At 38.7% G+C, this 18,865-nt stretch overlaps 1 protein-coding gene across 2 annotated transcripts in view; it reads left to right on the forward strand.

The window, feature by feature from the left end:
- The window catches only part of DMD (dystrophin), a 2,214,577-nt gene that overhangs the window by 1,878,219 nt on the left and 317,493 nt on the right, over positions 1-18,865 (forward strand). For both annotated transcript variants that reach the window (XM_027607979.2, XM_027607980.2), the window contains exons 58-59: positions 3,028-3,148; positions 3,769-4,037. In XM_027607979.2, coding sequence (XP_027463780.1) covers positions 3,028-3,148; positions 3,769-4,037 — 390 coding nt within the window. The remainder of the gene's footprint in view (positions 1-3,027; positions 3,149-3,768; positions 4,038-18,865) is intronic.

An 18,865-nucleotide genomic window follows, 5' to 3' on the forward strand; every position in this document is an offset into this window, starting at 1 on the left:
GCCCCCTAACTCCAACTTTTCTAGAAGCCAGAGAACCCCACATGCCTCAGATTTTACAAACTGGAAATGTCATCAAGATCTGGGCTTTTTTTTTCTCCAAACTCTAAAGACCTAAAGAGATAGCCACTCCAGTCTTGCTGACAGCTTGGAGCTGAACCTGGGAATTTCCTCTGGGCTCTAACCATTTGGTCCTCTTGGATGAGAGAAATTAACTAGACATATGACTGCACATCTAGTTCCCATGGTATGGGAAGTTTCGCAGGAGCCAGAGCTTTTTATAAGCGTGCTGAGAAATCTGGGAGAGTTTATTTCCTCACATGTAGGTTAATTACACCCAGCATTCACTCATCTCCCCAACCTAGAAACTAGAAGTCTTCCTTGCTCCTTCCTCTCTCCATTCAGTCACCAAATTCCCACACCCCTACACACTAAACATTTCCCTACTCTATCCTTTTTTTTTTTTTTTTTTTTTTTTTTTTTGGTACCTACTGCCCTGGGTCAGATCCTAATAATCTTTCACTAAATTCATACAGTTGCCTCCTAACTGGTCTCTCTAAGTGCATTTCTGCCCTTCTAACTTGCTCTGTATTTATGTCAGGGACATCTATTTGAAACACACACATGCCTATGCCACTCCAGGTTCCTGATTTCCCACACAAGAGAATACCTAGGCTTCTTAGCAACTCACAGATAGAGCTTCAATTTCTGAGTTAAAGGTCAAATATAGTTTAAGATAATGACACTGTCTTATTTCATCTCTGGATATGTCCTCTCCTTGTACTTTATGTGCTAGAAACCTGGCCTACTTGAGATAAGTGTACATGGCACACTGTATTAGGTCCTATGTCTTCACACCCGTATTTTCATCGTTTTTCTTCCTCTAATCTTCACTTCCCAGGCTAACTCTTGTTCATGCTTAAGAATTCTTTATGAATAATGTCTTCTCTAGGAAGCCTTTCTCAATTTCCTTTCCCAGATTGTGCAAACCTATAGCACCTTCCACACTGTGCTGAAATTAGGAGTGCCTGGGTGGCATAGTCAGTTAAGCATCTGACTCTTGGTTTCAGCTCAGGTCATGATCTCAGGGTCAAGATCTCAGGGTTGTGAGTTCGAGCCCCATGTCAGGCTCCCCACTCAGTGTGGAGTCTGCTTGAGATTCTCTCCCTCTCCCCCTCCCGATTGTGCTCTCTCTCTCTCTAAAATAAATAAATAAATCTTTAAAAATAAAGAAATTATTTATGTGTTTGACTCTTATACTGTATACAAGTTTCTAAATGGGAAGTGTTGTTTTGCATTCACTTTTTTCTAGTTTCTGATACAACCACTGACACATAGTAGCTTAACAAAGGGAGCCATTATTATTTTTATAATTAGTGAAATCAGAGTCAATCGCCTCCTATCAAGTCCAAGTGGAGAGACTAGAAACAATAATAATTTTCTTGAGGTTGGGAAAATTAGATGTATGAGCAAGAGTTGTATACACATACACACATGTGCACACATATGCACACACACACACACACACACACACACAAATTTCAAATGAAATATTAGAGGGAGAATCAGCTTTACATTGTAAGCAACAGAGTAAATAGTCCACCTACTCTGTATTATAATACCTACTCTGTATTATTTCAAGGACACAAAAATATCTCACTGTACAGAAACTACATCCCCATCCACAGACTGAATCCTTATATTTCACTTACAGAATTTTATTATTTCAATTCAAACACTTTGCCTCTCTTTAGTGAAGTGTGACTAACTATGGAAGATGAATCATTTTGCAAAGTATCAAACTCAGGATTTTTCTGAATGATGAGGATTTTATTTATAAATGTGTCAGATAATACAGTTCTGGAGCATTCCTACAACATGAGATATCTGAAGTTCAAAGGAGATATAGCTGAATTTTCCCTCAGGGCTTAAAATCATTAGGTAACATTGCTAAAAATAGGACAGAATTGAAAAAAGATATGAATAATTAAGCCCTAGCTTAGGGTAATTATTATTATTATTATTACTGTTGCTTTTACACTGATCAATTAATGTTTATGTGGTACTTGATACTTTCATTAACATCTTCACTTCTGAGATGGCAGAATCTGGTCAATGAGTATCTTTGATGGTTTCCAAGTATCTCTCAATTTATTCTAGCCTCATACGATGTCTCACAAGCCTTAGGACTCAATTATGTATGAAGTTTATTGTTTTCGCTCTGTTTCTAGTGTGTTAGTTTTCTCCCTTCTTTTCATCCAGAAGCTTCCTGAAGGCAGAAACTATGCATTCTGCTTTCCTTTTAACCCCCTGTATCAGTGAAGATTACAGATTAAAGATTAAAACTGGTAACTAGCATAGGTGACACCAGGAGACGGATTCTAGGCCTATCCTTTTATAGAAACCTATTCCCACAATTCCTACATCCAGTATATGTCAAAACATTTCTACCATTCTCAAAGAAGTCACATTGGATAATGTATTGGGTATTTTTCAGAAGTACTGAGTTTTTACATAGTTTACTATTAATATTTCATTTTATTTGTTGTCAGATATTTTGACAGAATAAGCTGGTGGTTATGAATTGGATTGGCTGTATATTTCAGTACAACCTAAGTTCTTCCAAATGGCCCTTCAGGCTCCCTATGTTCTGGATAACCATTCTTTTGGGTGCGTGAAGTATTCATTAGCCCTGCTAGGGTTTTGCAATGTGTATCTTGCAACTTTGGCTTCAGATTTCAAGTTTGGCAGTCAGGTTGTACAAATAAATCACTCTTATCTTGATGAAAAGGCATTAACATGTCTTAGAAGCTCCCCCCATGCTCTCCAGAATAGCTTTACACACACAATGGCTTCTGATTAACAGAAAGATCCATATAGCCTTCTTTATCATTTTGTGACTGTCGGTTTAAAAATAAAGGAGATAAAAATTGACCTGGGAGTTCCATAACCAAGTTCTGAACATCTAGGATTAATTTTGAGAAGAATGCCACAAGCCAAATAAGCATTTCTTTTCATCTCATTTCACAGGCCTTCAAGAGGGAATTGAAAACGAAAGAACCTGTAATCATGAGTACTCTTGAGACCGTACGAATATTTCTGACAGAACAGCCTTTAGAAGGACTAGAGAAACTCTACCAGGAGCCCAGAGGTAATTGAATGTGGAACTGTAATAACATATTGATAGAAGGATCAGTGGTGACAGAGTGACCCATCCATTCTTGCTGCCAGGGTCTGGATAGCTCTCATATTTTCTAAGTTAAATAGAATCGATTCAAATTAAACATAGATGTTGAAAAAGAAAAAGGAATCATAAACCACCATGCCTAAATCTGTTTGTACATTCATTAATAAACAGTAAAAGAGATTAGTTAGTGATCAGTTATTGAAACATTTAGAAAATAATAAACAAAAGAGATGATCTGTTAGAAGGAATTCAACTGTTACAAAGACTACAAGCTAATTTTCAATTTAAGAGCCTGACTGAAGTAAATTAGAACTTGTGGTGTGCATTTCTCTACTCAGTAGCTTAAATGAATCTTGGATTATCTGAATGATAGAAAGTAGAACAGATTACACTCAGGAGGACAGACTTGAGATGGGCCAGACACTATCAAAATTTATGCCAAAGTGTAAAGGAACCATTAATCAACGAGTCGGCCTCTTGTTAGACTGTACTCTCTTTCTTCCAGTATGACCTTTTCAACAATGTTTTTTTTTTTTTTAATAAAAATGACTGTGGCCTAAAACCTTGTCATATTACCAATTTAGAGCTGCCTCCTGAGGAGAGAGCCCAGAATGTTACACGGCTCCTACGAAAGCAGGCTGAGGAGGTCAACACTGAGTGGGAAAAATTGAACCTGCACTCTGCAGACTGGCAGAGAAAAATAGACGAGGCCCTCGAAAGACTCCAGGAACTTCAGGAAGCAACAGATGAGCTGGACCTCAAACTACGTCAGGCTGAGGTGATCAAGGGATCCTGGCAGCCTGTGGGTGACCTCCTCATTGACTCTCTCCAAGATCACCTCGAAAAAGTCAAGGTACCATCTATTGCTTTGCTTCAGGGCCCTTTGAGAGACTCAAAAGAAGTTCTAATCTGAACTTGAGTGCAGTATTTTCTTCTCACAAAGTTAAAAATAGCGCCCTTAAGCTTTAGGAATCAGTCTGTCTTTCACAAATTCAAAATCATCTTGCATGTGGTATTTTCTCTAAGAGGAGATAGTGATCTAATCATCTCTGTCTTTAGTAATGTGGAATGAAATATTAAAAAGGTACAGGGTGAAACAATCATTCTGATTTTGCTATTAGGAAATGAATTTAGGTGTTTGTACTAAAATGATCTGGTGTGTGTGTGTGTGTGCTCTTTGTGAAACTTAGTATCAGAGTAGGGAAAAATATAACACTTAATCAAGAGCCAGGAATCTAGGCTTTGGCCTTTGTGCTAACTAAATTATATGACTTGGGTGAGTTATGGTACTGTGAATTGAGGCTGTTACTGCTGCCCTTCCCTTAGAAGGCAATGTATGTAATACAATTTTGAGTTGTATTAGTCCACTGCAAATATTAGGAAATATCATTATATATTTGGAATGCTGTCCCCAAGACCAAAGTTAAATTCCCTTGTGGCACAAAGATGATACATATATTTATAAAGAAAGAATATACCTGTTTAGGAGTATCATTTTGAAAACCAGCAACTTGAAAACATATCTTGTTTACTCATCTAGCATCAAAACCAACAAAAGTTCAAATTCAAAAGAAGTGAAATTCTCACCTGCACTCGGCGTGTTTGCCAGCAGCCTCATTCTGGAAGGTCTCTTCTCCCTTGCCCTCCGTGGCATTGTTTCATCCCCATTCTTCTTCTTCCTTCATTTTCCTTTATTTTCCTCAATTCTGAAACTCTCCTCACCCTTCAGATGTTGGCACACCAAAGTTTCTAAACTTAGCTCCATGCCCTTTGCATTGTGTAAATGCTCCCAATTTGAAATGGAGAGTATGGTGACAAATATCCATTTCCGGTCTGGATCTCTCGGCCACCCTCCTCCCCCATATATCATTAAAGGAATCAAAATGCAGCCCTTCTGAAACTAAGTTCATTCATTCTCATGTTTGCTCATTCCTCTGTTGCTGTCCCCTTTCTTCTATGTTGCCAATGTCAAGTTGCTCAGGCTTGACACTTGAGTTCTTTCCTTAAATCCTTCTACATTTTTACTGATTGCACTTGGCCACTCATTTTGCCTCTAAATATATCTTTTCTATTTTCTCTCCTCTTTTCAACCAGTGTCCTGTTCCAGCCCCCAGAGTGTGGTACTCAGATTGTTGTATTATATTTCTTTAAATCCCATGCCAATCCCATCTTTAATCCCATGTTCTGGCATATCATAAACACTACATTTTCTTTTTTTTATGTTTTTATTTAAATTCCAGTTAGCTAACACACAGTGTCATGTTAGTTTCAGCTGTACAGTCGAGTGATTCAGCCCTTCCCTGCAACCCCTGGTGCTCATCACAAGTGATAAACACTGCATTTTAAATATTTGGCTAATGAATGAGTGAATGAACAGTTTCTTTACTGGATGTCTACATTATCCGTCTTCATCCAACTCCAACCCAAAGTCATCGCAGGAGACTGCCTGCCTCAGAATGAAGTCCAAGGAATGAAGAGGGCAGGTGGCCCTTTTCTTCCTAGCCCTGGTTGAAATTCCTGATTGTTACTCCCATCCTTCTTCAGGCCATTCCATACACTCCAGCCCTACCACCCCTTTACCCAAATATGCCGGCTTTTCTCCTAACTCTCTGCCTTTGCGAATGGTCTTCCCTTGGCCTGGATCACCCCAACCTTATGTGCCTGGTGATCTCCCACTCAGCCCTCAAGCCCCAGTTCAAACGGCTTCTGTGTTTGTAGTTTGTCCTGAGTGCCTCCCACCCACAGCTCCCACCGAGCAGAAGAAACGGCCCCCAGTCAGTGCTTTCAGAGATCACCACACATCCTTCAGCTGTCACGCTTACATTTCCCATGTATTGTAGCTTGTCACTTAAAGCGAGGTTCCCACAAGCAAGGGTCATGCCGTGTATGTTTGAATGCCCAGCTCCTAGCACAGTGTCCGCAACATACAAAGGAATCTCATTCTACTTCTTTGTTCCTTCACTCCACTCTTGTTTATGAGCCACCATACAATGTGCTATCACATGTAGTTGTGATACAGTTGTGATACAGTTGTGAAACAGACATGGTCTTTGCCCATATGAAGCCTATTCAGTTGAACTGAATAGCTCTTCATTAAAATAGTAGGTGGAGATTTAAGAGAAGATTACAAATTTGACTGTATAACTTGGGAAATCTCTTCCACCTTAACATTCTATGACCCTATGTCTTGCAATTAAAGCAATGGTTAACATTGCTGGCCACTTGGAAATTAAAATAATGCTTTGAAGTGCATTACCTTGTGTTTGTTCAGCGTTAAAAATAGTACTTTTATTCAAAAATATAGGAACTCCATTTTTTAATATCTTCCCCCAGAGTGACAAATGAGTTTAGGAGAATGTCCCAAAGGAACTGAATGAGTTGATAAATTAATTAAGTGGCCAAATCTATAGGCTTTACAGCAGACATAAGGGATTCATTCTTAGTCATATCTGCCACACAGATGCTTTGTAGTATCCTGAGTATGGATGGAGAATGTATGCAGCATGATTCAATAACAAAAAAAAAAAAAAAAAATCACTCAAAGTAGAACAGCTCAAATATCAGCTGACCCTCACCGAAGCCTATTTGCATTTTTCCTTTCACTTCCCTTCTCTTACCTGGTCTTGATCCTAAGACCAAGTTTATTCCCACACCTTAATAGGTAAGACGCTCATTCTGATCCCAATAGTAACCAAAACCTAGATGCACTCAATATTCCTTTCTAAAAGAGCTTATACATGCCATCACTTCAAATAAATCCGTTTTCTCTGTTGCTTCTCAACAACACTGGGTTTGAAACTCTGAAGTTTTGGTGGTGGTAGTTTATAGGGAGTGAAATTTATTAACTAAAACTTACTTTGAAAGAAGTAAAAGAGTACTTAAAACCACTCTTCCCATTTTTCTACTCAGCAATTGAAGCCCTCAGAGGCTCCATGCTGTAGGGAACTCCAAACTTATAGCTAGGCATGTAGCCAGAAGAGTATTTTATTTACCCACTTCAGTCCATTTTCGTCACCCCTAGTGACTCTAATGGAATACCCACCTCCACTCTCCTCTCATTTGTTAAAGAAGTTGTTATACAAGTTAACTGTGGCATGTGTTTTTCTGTGGGATCGAGTATTATACCATTTCATTAGCACATGTGGCTTTGCGATTTGGTGAATGGAAAGAACAGCAAAATGAGGTCCTGGGACCCTTTGGAAGTGGCATTGTTGCTGGCTACTCATCTTCAGGATGGTGTACATATCATAAATCCAGAGAAAGGAACACAAGTGTCAGTATTGACTATTTAGCTCACTCAGAGAATCTCAACCTTCCAAAAAGAAGCTTCCATAGGCATGAGCCCTAGAATGAAATCGAAAATGCAAATGCCTCTTTATTTTTAAAATTCATGATTTATATATACTGCTTATAAAATATTTCAAGGACACAATCATGATTTCTCACTGAACTGGAACTAACACGACTATTTATGTGACTGCACAGATATTCTTACTTGCCTTATCGTCACGGGGAGTAGGAAGAGCTCCTTGGATCACTAGGTGCTCCACTTAGATCTGTAAGTGGCATATCTGCAGGTTTTAAGAAAGCAGGAAGACTTTGGGACCTACCGTCCACCTAGGACGTTTTCGTTCTTGAGCACAGTTCCAGTGTGAAAAAGTTCGGGAGTCGTTGTTGTTGCTCCAAGTTTTCCCTTTTGTTCTAATCTACCCTGGGTTCTTTACACAGAGTGGTACATCATTCTTGAGCCGGGAATGTTTTACTGCCCTTAGTTTGCCTGTTGCCTCGAAACACAGTTTTTCACACCATCGCCATAATTCAACTCCCCCAGGCTGCCATTTGAAATTATGCAAATTTGTCGCAGCTATGTAGTTAACTTCTTTTCTATTTTTTTTTTATCAGACTTTCCTTCCTGCGAAAGGTCAAGGACAGGGATTCTCTGAGTTTTTCCTTAAAGTTCTCACGATGAAATATTTGGATTAGATCTTTTTGGAATTATCATTGAGAACAATGCAGTAGCATGTGTAGTAGACCAGGGACTATAATGAAGCCGCCATGCCATCCTGACTTATGTATGTTCAGCATTCACATCTAAAAATGTAAGAAGATAACTGGTGAATGCATCTCCTCAGACCAACCATCCTGAGTCCCTGTGGTTTGGTTTATCTGGGAAATATATCAAAGAAATGCTGTCTCGGACTCTGACACTGAGAAAAGCAAGTATGTTTCCTCCTAATAGTGAATGTGAAATGTGATGTAACATAGTAGAATTTCATCTTCATGTTGGCAAGCAAAAGCTTTCTGCCAAGTTCACTCAACTCTCTCTTCTCTTACTGCTTTTCTCATCTTAACTCGGGTTCTAATGTTTTATTAATTTTGTTATATTTGTCATTTATATGAGCCAACTTTCAACCCTTTCTCGTATGTGAGTTTTATAGAGAAAACTTATAGACCATTCTGATAGAGTTAGGGGATGCAAGGTTAGACAGAACCATCGCAAACAGGGCAGCCCTAAGAATGATTCAAAATATGAGAGCTCTCTCAACTCTGAGTAAAGAAATGATATCTCCATGATGAACGAGGTGTACCGCCCATAGTTGGAGAAGAAAAGTTCCCCAATATTTTGTTAATGGTTATAGACAGCAAATGAATTGCTCTGTGGAGGCTTTTGTTGTTATTTTCCTACAAATGCTGTGTATATTAAGTAGCCTTTGATTGAGAAAAAAATACAAACAAAAAAGACGTAAGCCTTTGTAAATCTGGGTTAAATATGGAACTAGCACCTGTCGTCCGAAGTAACCTGGGTTTTATCCTGTTTTTTTTTTTTTAATCTCATTTTTTAAAGCATGCATCTGTGATGTTCAAAAGCATATGATTTGGCCTTTAATATCTTGGAATACTTCTACAAGAAGGCATATTATGGTAAAGCCTCACTTACATACTTTAAAAGTGTTGTGTTTCTTTTTTAAAATAGAACGGTCATTGTTGGCTTTAAAAGAGCTTAGAAACTAAGGTAGGAATTCGTCATCTTAAAAATCCTAACCAAATTATTTGTTCTGTGTACAGCAAATTGTAAGTTAGTGTTCCAGGAGAGCTTATTCCTTAGTTCCCATGTATTATCTCTCATTTCCTGCTTTGTTTATAAAGCTAAAAGCAAATTACTTAGGACAGCAGTGTCAAATCACGTTTCTTACCCAAGGCATCTGATTTTAGCGAGTGCTGTGTGTGTTTTAAAAGCCTCTACCTCAACTTAAGCAAATAGAACCTTTGCTTGCCATGCTATTCCCATCCTGCCTTTGAAACTTCTGAAAAGCCAGTGCAGAGTAATTGTTTCAGACATCTGCTTAGCATACTTTGAAGTGCATATAAGTTCTTTTTCAGTTTCATTTGAACCCCAGCTGTCTTCACCAAAGTCTATAATCAATCTGAATTAAGTTGTCCTACTTCTTCTAATAAGTCTCTTATTAAGTTCTGCATCAGCCTCTTAGGGAGACTTAAAAGCTAATTCATGTAGAATTGCCATTTTCCACTAATTCATTTGTCAGCTCTCCAAATTCCAACGAAAACAATTGCAAAGACTATTAATTTGGCTCTTCATAAACAACTTATGTAAGTGTAGTATACATTGGAACTGAGCAAACGATTTAAAACAGTGGGTGGGAGGAAATGAGTTGATGACATTCAACATGCTTTCTTTTTGACTGTTTCGAGATGCCGTCTACATTCAAAGCATAAAGGCCTTTATTTAGTAAGAGAAACATCCTTCTGCTTTTACTTTCATAAATAAGATAATTACTGAGTGAACCTTGCTTAAAGATAGGGAAAGGCTTTAGAACAGTTGGAAAAGGAACATGGGTTTTTTTTTATTATTGAACTTACTTTAATTTGGACTTCTTTGTATTCCTTTGATGGGCTGTGATAAAAGAAGGAGCAGAATTGGTTACCATTGTTATTGCATTAAATCAGAGTTGTACAGCTTCTCTTCTGGTCATAGGATATTTAGGAGAACATGGATAATCAAAATGTTCCGCTAATGAGTTCATCTGACATTATTCTTCCAAGGAAGTATTTAATTAGATAATAAAAATTTCTCCAAAGAATGTCATCCTTTCTACTATTTAAAAACAGCCATATCAAAACCTGATCCTTTAATATGCCAATCCTGTTTACTGAGGATTTACTCCAGAAGCTTTGTTTGTGGCTGGTCGTAATTATAAATACTATTCCTCAAGAGTCTTAGATCATAAAAAGACTCTTTTAAACAAAAGCTTAAGTAATAGACTGTCAGCATTAATGGATCTCAAAACTCAGTCATTCATTCATTCATGACATGGTTAAAACCTATACCCAGAGAAGTCTGATCTCATTATGGAGTGTGAATGTTTAATTTATTTCATGAATAAAATTGTATTGGGGATCATATTAATGGCAGCTTAGTTTTTCTCAACATATTATTATATGGCACCAAGCCGAGGGAGCAAGAATTTGTATTAGCTTGTGCGTTTGTGTGCATGTACCACGTTAACAAGGAACAGTTTGGAAATGTGTCTGTTATTTACCTGACATTCCATATTTCCTTAGAAAATGGAAGCATACAGCCAATGTATATTTTCATTCTCCTTTGGAATCTACCAAAGTCATAACAAGTTTAAAGTTCACAACTATGTTGCTCTCCTACCGTAAGCACAATAAGGAATGATTTGAGAACAAATAACCCAAGGATTGGGCTCCTGCTGTGTTCCTGTCACACTCGGCAATTACAGTTTTCAGAATTACACGGGGAACGTTGGCACCAATATAATGCCTTAGGCAACCTTACATTAACTAAGTTAAACAATGGCATTGAATAATTGTTCTTGGTAAACCAGTTCTCTGGGTATTATGGGAACACACGTGCTTATGAGACTAATGTAACCCTATCATTTGAAGATGGTTAACTTTTTCATAATAGGAAGAGTATTTTTTTTCGTAGTAAGATTATTTTATACTAAAATAATATTTTGGGTTACATTTTACATAGTTCTTCTCAAAGTCTTCTACTTCTCTTCTCTTAATGGCCAAGGAGACTGTTATCTTCCCCTCCCAACTGCTTACCTCCTTTAACCAGGAGCATGAAGTTCCTTTGATGTTTCTTATTTTATTTTTTACATCTCATGTCAGTTTTGTGATCCTCTCTGTAAGGTATTTGTTGTGTTTTAATATGAAAGTGTTTTTCACCAAAAAGTGAAATAAACCCCCCAGGACATTTACTCATGGGTATGAAAGCATAATTTGAGAAGCATGATATGAAAAAATGCCCAATTTGCACAGGCTTCACCTTTTTCCATCAGCTACTTTTTTTTACGTACACATCCACAAAGAGCAGATCCTTGCCATTTCAGATTTATCTTTTGCAGTCTTATCTGATCACTGTGACCCACAAGGTCCACGACTTAAAGCTTTTTGTAATTTTGAACACGTATCCTTTGAGGCTTCTGTGCAACAGTCAATTAACTAATGACTTAACTTGTGTTATAGGTCACGTTCCTTGGAAACAGACCCTGAGAACGGGGGTCTGGGTGCATATTGATTTATAGACAGTCTGCTTTCAGGAGAAGCCTGTATGGGAGTTAGGGAAGCATAATAAGGGAGAAGAGCCAAGCAAGTATGCCATCTCCAGCAAAATCTAGCTCTGTGTCCTGATCCACACAGAGAGAGTGCTGGAGTATAAACCACACAACAGAGTTGTCCTTTCACACCCCAGCTAATTGCTGGGGGGTGGCCAGCAGTATGCTGGTAAATATGTATCAGTTAGCTCTGAGGTGGAGTGAACACTGATTTGTGGCGTTTTCCAGCTGTGGGGTCCATACTCCCACCAGGGCAGATTCAAGCTACCAACGTGATCTCACTGAATGCAGAATTGAGAAGAGAACCACACAGTGGGCTCTTGGGTTCTACTCTATCACACCGCTGGCTGTGGCCCACCCCTGGAGACATAAGTTACCTCCTGAGCCAGGAGCGTGTGTTGCCTCCTGGGCTCGGGACCGCCCATCAGCAGAGGTCACCTTTCTGAAGAAGAGAGGCAGCTATGAGACGTTGGTGGCCATTAGTCACAGCAGGTGGCGGACAGATGCTCAGGCCAGGGCAAGTGTCTCCTACAACTGGCCAGTGACCCTAGTAAGCCACTCAGCCTCCACGTCTTGACATGGCCTTTTTAATGCTGTTTGGTTCTTGCATGTGTGATAATTATCTAGAATCGATGAAGATTTTGTTTCTTCATGAGAAATCCACCCTCCCTGTGCCCCACCCCCCTAGGTACTTATTGGAATTGATAATGCAAGAGAAGAGTTAATGTAAAGGTCTAAGAAAGTGATGATTATTAGTAAGAAAATGACTTCATAAGTGACTTGGGCTTCATAGTTATGTAATCTATAAGTGTCTGAATTGATCAGATATTTATGCATTTGGGGATTCGGGTTATCGAGACATAGTCATTGAGAATGTCAAGAATTTTCTTTGGCAGTGGTTCTCACCTTAGTGGGCCTCAGAATCACCTGGAGGGCTTGTGGAAACCCAGATCTTCTGATGCAGGGGTTCTGGAACAGGGCTGAGAACCTGCATTTCTAACCAGTTTCCTTGTGATGGTGATGCTCTTGTTCAGGGACACTTTGAGAACCACCATTCCATTGTGAAGCTGTAAGTGTGTGTGTGTATATATATATATATATATATTTTGTTTATTGTTAATAATCCATCCATTCTTCAATAATTCTTCTATAAATGTATCACTTATTACTTCTTTTATATTTATCAACATCCAGAACATTTAATTTAAAAACTGAATGCAGGCCACATGGCCTTCTGTGAGAGTGATTGATAGCTTAGATAGGGAGCGCAGTTTCACTCAGAAACCTTGAAATGAATAATGGCCTACCCTTTCTGAGTCTGTCTTGTGGAAGCCATTCACGATTATTTATTCCAATTTTCCTGTTGGTATTTTACTGGCATTCAGACAATTTGGGGGCTGCTACAGATGATTTAGAGGTTAACTTGCCTTCCCACTATTGATAGTTTAAAATTAAGATATTTAGTCACATAATTTTTTTGCCTGGTCTGCATGTTATCACATTCACCAGTGACAACAATTAAATTTAAAAATTCTCCTCAGATCGTCTCCCTCTCCCTCTGCCCCTCCAGCTCATGCTCTCTCTGTCTCTCTCTCTCTCAAATAAATAAATAAATCTTCAAAAATAATTCTCAGAATTTCCAGCTCAACATACTGAATAGAAGCAAGTACTTTACAGAGTTTCTGAAATCAAAGACCTTCAGCATAGTTGGGACTATTCAACTTTTGAAAATTAAAACCTGCTTGCTAGATACGAATACCGGGTAGCTTATCCAGGAGTTCCTACATTTTATAACTTGTCAACCCATTGAGGCTCTGTGTTCAGGGGAGGAGGGTATATGTGTGGAGAAATGGAGACAGATGTGGGGTGACCCTGGGAGAGAAACGGGGAGGAAGCAGGAAGTAGTCTGAACTGCAGTGACTGGGGAAGGGGGGATTTTTTTTCCCCCAAAGGTGGTGCAAAATCAGTCCATTAAATGCCTGAGAAAAAAAATTTATTGTTGTGGTGTGGGGTGAGTGGTATATGTACAAAGAATCATGGGATAAATATAATAGAAACAAATGTCTTTAAATATGCTTTGATCTTAACCAAGAAACATTCCAAACAAACTTTCCCCTTTTCCTGGTGGGGGTAGGGGTGGGGGTTACATTAAAAGTAATTCGATTAATGTTCAATGTGAAATTGAAATAACTATGTATGAACCCACTCAAATCAAGTATACATTAAATAATTGAGTTAACTGAATTAGGCAGAGTACGGGCACATTGATTTTCAGTGTTTTTTAAAAATTGGTCCACATATCATTGTTATGGTTTTGTTTGTAAACTTCAATATTTATTAAGTTTCCACAGTGTGTTCAGTCCTGAAATGTCAAACTCTCTTAACCAGAATGAGGCTGGAGAATCTAACACTAAGATAGATTTCTATTTCCTTTTAAGGAATCAATTTTTATGGTGAATTTTTTCTCTTCATGCAGCGAAGAGCCTGCTGGTTCTGTCTCAAAGCACACATGTTTTTAGAAGTCTCATTCCCTGCATTATTATGGACTCAGTGGGCTAATTTAGAACTTTTTCCTATCAGACATTCAAATCCTATTATCATGATCTTAACATGGCGTTAAACAAGTTGGTGAAGAGAATAAAGTCAATTTTTCAGGCATATATGCCAAAGTATAGTAATTAATTAAGTAGAAAAACTCAAGTGAATGTGGGAAGTGAGCAGTATACATTGGTTTGTTTTTCAGAACCAGTGACAAACCAACACTGAGTTTCATCTTACTTATTTTCCTACTTTAAAACATTTTAACCCAATGTGGAATCTTCATTTAAATCCTACTAGGTCTTAATTAAATAATTCTCATTTAATCACCCTGTGGTTTAAGGCTTTTGTGTGTCCCAAGGACAAGTAGGCCACATGCAACATTTCACCCACTTCCCTCTCCACTTGTCAGTTGGCTGTCAGCCTCAACATATTTCTAGCAGGGACAGGGCTAAAGCCAGAGAATGGTTCATTGTTGTCAGCCTACACAAACCCAGTACTAGAATCACCACAATGGTGACCCAATAGAATGGTAACTTTTGTGCATCCAGGAAAGCATAAAATTAAAAGAAATATAAGCTAAACAAATGAGCATAAGTTCCATTGACCCTTTGGCTCACACAGGCAATAAAATATTACCTTTGGAAGCACCCTGACATTTTGTTATAAAGGTTGAAAGAAGACATTTCCAAGGTTGTCTCGGTGTTGAAATTGCCTGGGGGTTGGGGTTGAGTGTCAGGTGCAAGATGGGTCTTAATGAAATCTGACCCACTTTGACTTTCAAAAGAAAATCTTGAATTCTAAGTGAAAAGATTCTTTGTCAGATTTTAAAGCCTTTTTTCAACTGAAATAGTATTCTCCTTTAAATAATCAATACAGCATCACTCACACAGATTTTTGAGGATGCTAAGTCATACTCCTTTTTTGAAAAAGAAAAAAATTTATTACTATTAAAGTGTGATGTCTTTGTTACTTGAATACTAATTGCTTTTTTTTAAAGCTAGGTTTGGCCAATGACTTTGAGGTTTTTGGTTTTTTTAATAACATTTAAGTACGTTGATTAGACAGCTTGACACTTAGACACATTTGTGTAAGTCGTAATTTATTCATCATTCACACATACTTAAGTGGACATTATCATGATGGCAGTTGTCAGAACAGAACACAACAAGCTATGAATTTAGATCTTATTTTAAGATGTGATCAGAAAAATCGGGAATATCTTGAAAATGAAAGTCCTCAATAATATGGTGAAAAACAGGAAAAACTGAGTCAACTTTTGGTTCCACTTAAGAGACTAAATCTTTTGCACACATGTGTATGTATTGAGATAAAAGTAATAACCACTAGGGCGCCTGGGTGGCTCAGTCAGTTAAGCATCTAACTCAGTTTCAGCTCAGGTCTTGATCTCAGGGTCGTGAGATGGAGCCCAACATCAGGCTCCATGCTCAGTGCAGAGTCTGCTTGTCCCTCTGCCACTCCTTCTGTCCCTCCTCTCTCTCTCTCTCCCTCTCTCTCTCCCCCTCTCTAAAATAAAATAAAATTTTTAATAATAATAACAATAATAATAGCCACTAATGTATCTGGAGGGACAACGTGGCTTGCAAGTAAATACATAAGACTTTCCTTTTAGCCTAGGGATATAATGAAATGAAGATAAACCATTACAAAAAATTTAACAATCTAATTTTTAGACATGCTGTTGCATCGATTTTAATGAAGAAAATACATTTTATGTTCATTTCGTATCTTACTCTTTTGTTGTTGTATTTGTAGGAAAGAAAGGTATTTTGGAAAGACTAAATCCATTTATTAAACTCAGGAGCTACAATAATCTGAAAAGAAAAGTAGATACAGAAGGGCATTTTACAGTCCTTTTCAGCCCTCTTCCACTTAATTATTTTTATCTCAGCTCTTCGAAAATTTATATTCATCTCTGGCTCAGTTCTGTTTTCATATTTCTAAGTTGATAACAATATGTTGCATGGAAAATCAATTCGGCAAAAATTCATTTTGTTTCAATAGTGAGTACCTTCCCCATGGAAGTAAAATTAAATAATTGTGCCCAGTATAAAGCAAACTAGGTATAGCATACCGCACAGGTAACTTCACAACCCTAGATTCCTAGATTAATTATTATTCATGCACGCCGAGGTAGCTTAATTTGTCTTAACAGAAAAAAAGTATCTCTCGGGAGCTACTACATACAAGACCATACCATACTTTGTCCTGCATTTGCTTGGTCCAAAATGTGACATTTGGTAGCTATGGGTACGTTTTGACTTGGGATTTGTTTCTTTATAAGCCTTGTGTAATAACAATCATCATTTAAATAAAATCATAACCATTAGAGTTAGGCTGCACAGTTATAGGAACGTGGTCTCTTTTGTGCACTGCCATTTCCCTGGTGCTTAAACATTCCCTGGCATAAATAGGTGCTCGATAATATTTTTTGGAGTGAGTGAATAAATAAATGTGCACAAAAGCACAGGACAAAATGGTCTCTTTCAGACACATAAGGCCTGTACAAATTATTTTACAGATGATTCACTCCCATTTGCCACCATTCTAATTTGAGCCATTGTTACTTCTCGCCGGAATCTACAGGCACTCATTTTCACTCTTTTCTCCTTTCTTAAATGACCGCAGGCTTACACTGGTCTACCTGAGATTTTCTAGATGAACGTGCCACGCCCCGAAAGAGCATGACCTTACTGTGATTCCCCACTTTATCTACTCAGGGAGTTGCTCCTGACCTGCCTCAGTCTCTTTTGTGTGACACAACTTCTCATAGCATGATTACGACCGTTCTTTCCATAACCCACGGAATGCGTATCTCTGGCCATGAATGTGAGTCTGGCAGGAGGCCCGTTTTTGCAGTGCGTAGTACACATATACATAGTATATGTATATGCATACTACATAGTGGATATAACCTAAGTGGTTTCGACTGCGTAGTCATAAAATCTAACTAAAAGAGTTGCTGAGAATATGCCAATCCCCCTTTGCAGAAACCTTCATTATCTGCCCTGCAAAGGCCACTCGTTCATACCCACCACAACACTGCTCCAAGAAAACACCCACGAGGGGCGCCTGGGCCACTCAGTCAGTAGAGTGTTGGACTTTTGATTTTGGCTCAGGTCATGATCTCAAGGTCATGGGATCAAGCCCCAGCCAGGCTCCACGCTGAGCTGAGTACAGAGTCTGCTTGAGATTCTCTCTCTCCCTCTGCTCCTTCCCCCACTTCCGAGTGTGCTCTCTCTGCTCGCTCTCAAATAAATAAATAAAATCTTTAAAAAAAAAAAAAGAAAGAAAACACCCACGATTTAGTTTTCCACAACTTCCCTGTACTTCATGCTTCACCTTATTAAAGACTATTTGTCCTTCCCCAAATACATTAAGCTTTCCTACTTCTTACCCTTCGTTCAGTCTCTAAATAAGTATCTTTTCTCCTCTTACCATGCTTCCTCTTCCTTTATCAGTTTAACGTCTAGTTCAAGGAGACCTTACAAAGGGACATGATAGAGGAAGGAAGGAAGACAGGACTCCTCCCGCTCTGCCCCAGAGGAGTATTCGAAGTTAGCTCCAGTGCTGCAGCTGCCCGAAAAAGGATCTAAGTCTGTGGCTCTCAGGGATGAGCCTTACTACCCTCTGCTTTGCAGAGTCTCCCTGAACCAGACCAAATAAGACCTTGTGTGACTTGGTATTCCCCATGTTGCCTGACGCAGTGCTTAACTGGTTGTAGGTGGAGTAAAAGAAGGAGAAATAGAGCCAAACTTCTCATTCATCTTTGCAACAGTCCTGAGGTGGCCATGTTCCTATCCCCGTTCTACACGAGAGGAAATGCATGCAAATAGTTGTAAATGAATTTTTTCTCTAGTAGAAAACCCCAAACATGAGAGAGGAGAGAGAGAAAGACAGAGTGAGACACAGATCATCCCTCATCTCAACCCCAACATCTATAAAGTAAATGTTGAGCAAAGTAGACAAAGGTATCTCTGTCTTTGAAGAGATAGCCTTCTATGCCAAGGCTCACCAATTTAGCAGTAGAGCCCGGGTTGGGTTTCAGCCCCCTTGGTCCACTTCGGCCGAACACTCTACAACTGCACATGGAAACCCTGGGTTGGAGCTTTGTATCTTTTCCTATATAAATATTCTTAACGTTTTTATTCAGCCTTGCCACAGTGCCCTCCGGAAGACTATGCCAAGGTGTATCACCATCAGCAGAACATATTTTCCTTAAATAGATTACTTCTCCTTTTTTCCCGCTCTCTCCATTTCTCTGAAAACTCTCTGGTGGGCACCCAAAACGAGAATATTATGTTCTTGCTCAGAGGCTTAGAGGTATGTCAGAAATGAGCACAACCCTCCAACATAAAATAAATCGAGTAACAGATCTAAGGAATTCGGTTATGGAAGCTGAAGGAAATAAGCTGGCTTCTTTTTTTTTAAGATTTTATTTATTTATTTGACAGAGAGAGAGCACAAGCAGAGGGTGAGACAGAGGGAGAGGGAGAAGCAGACTCCCCGCCGAGCA

Source organism: Zalophus californianus, chromosome X, assembly GCF_009762305.2.
Source record: "Zalophus californianus isolate mZalCal1 chromosome X, mZalCal1.pri.v2, whole genome shotgun sequence".
NCBI classification, from domain to species: domain Eukaryota; kingdom Metazoa; phylum Chordata; class Mammalia; order Carnivora; family Otariidae; genus Zalophus; species Zalophus californianus.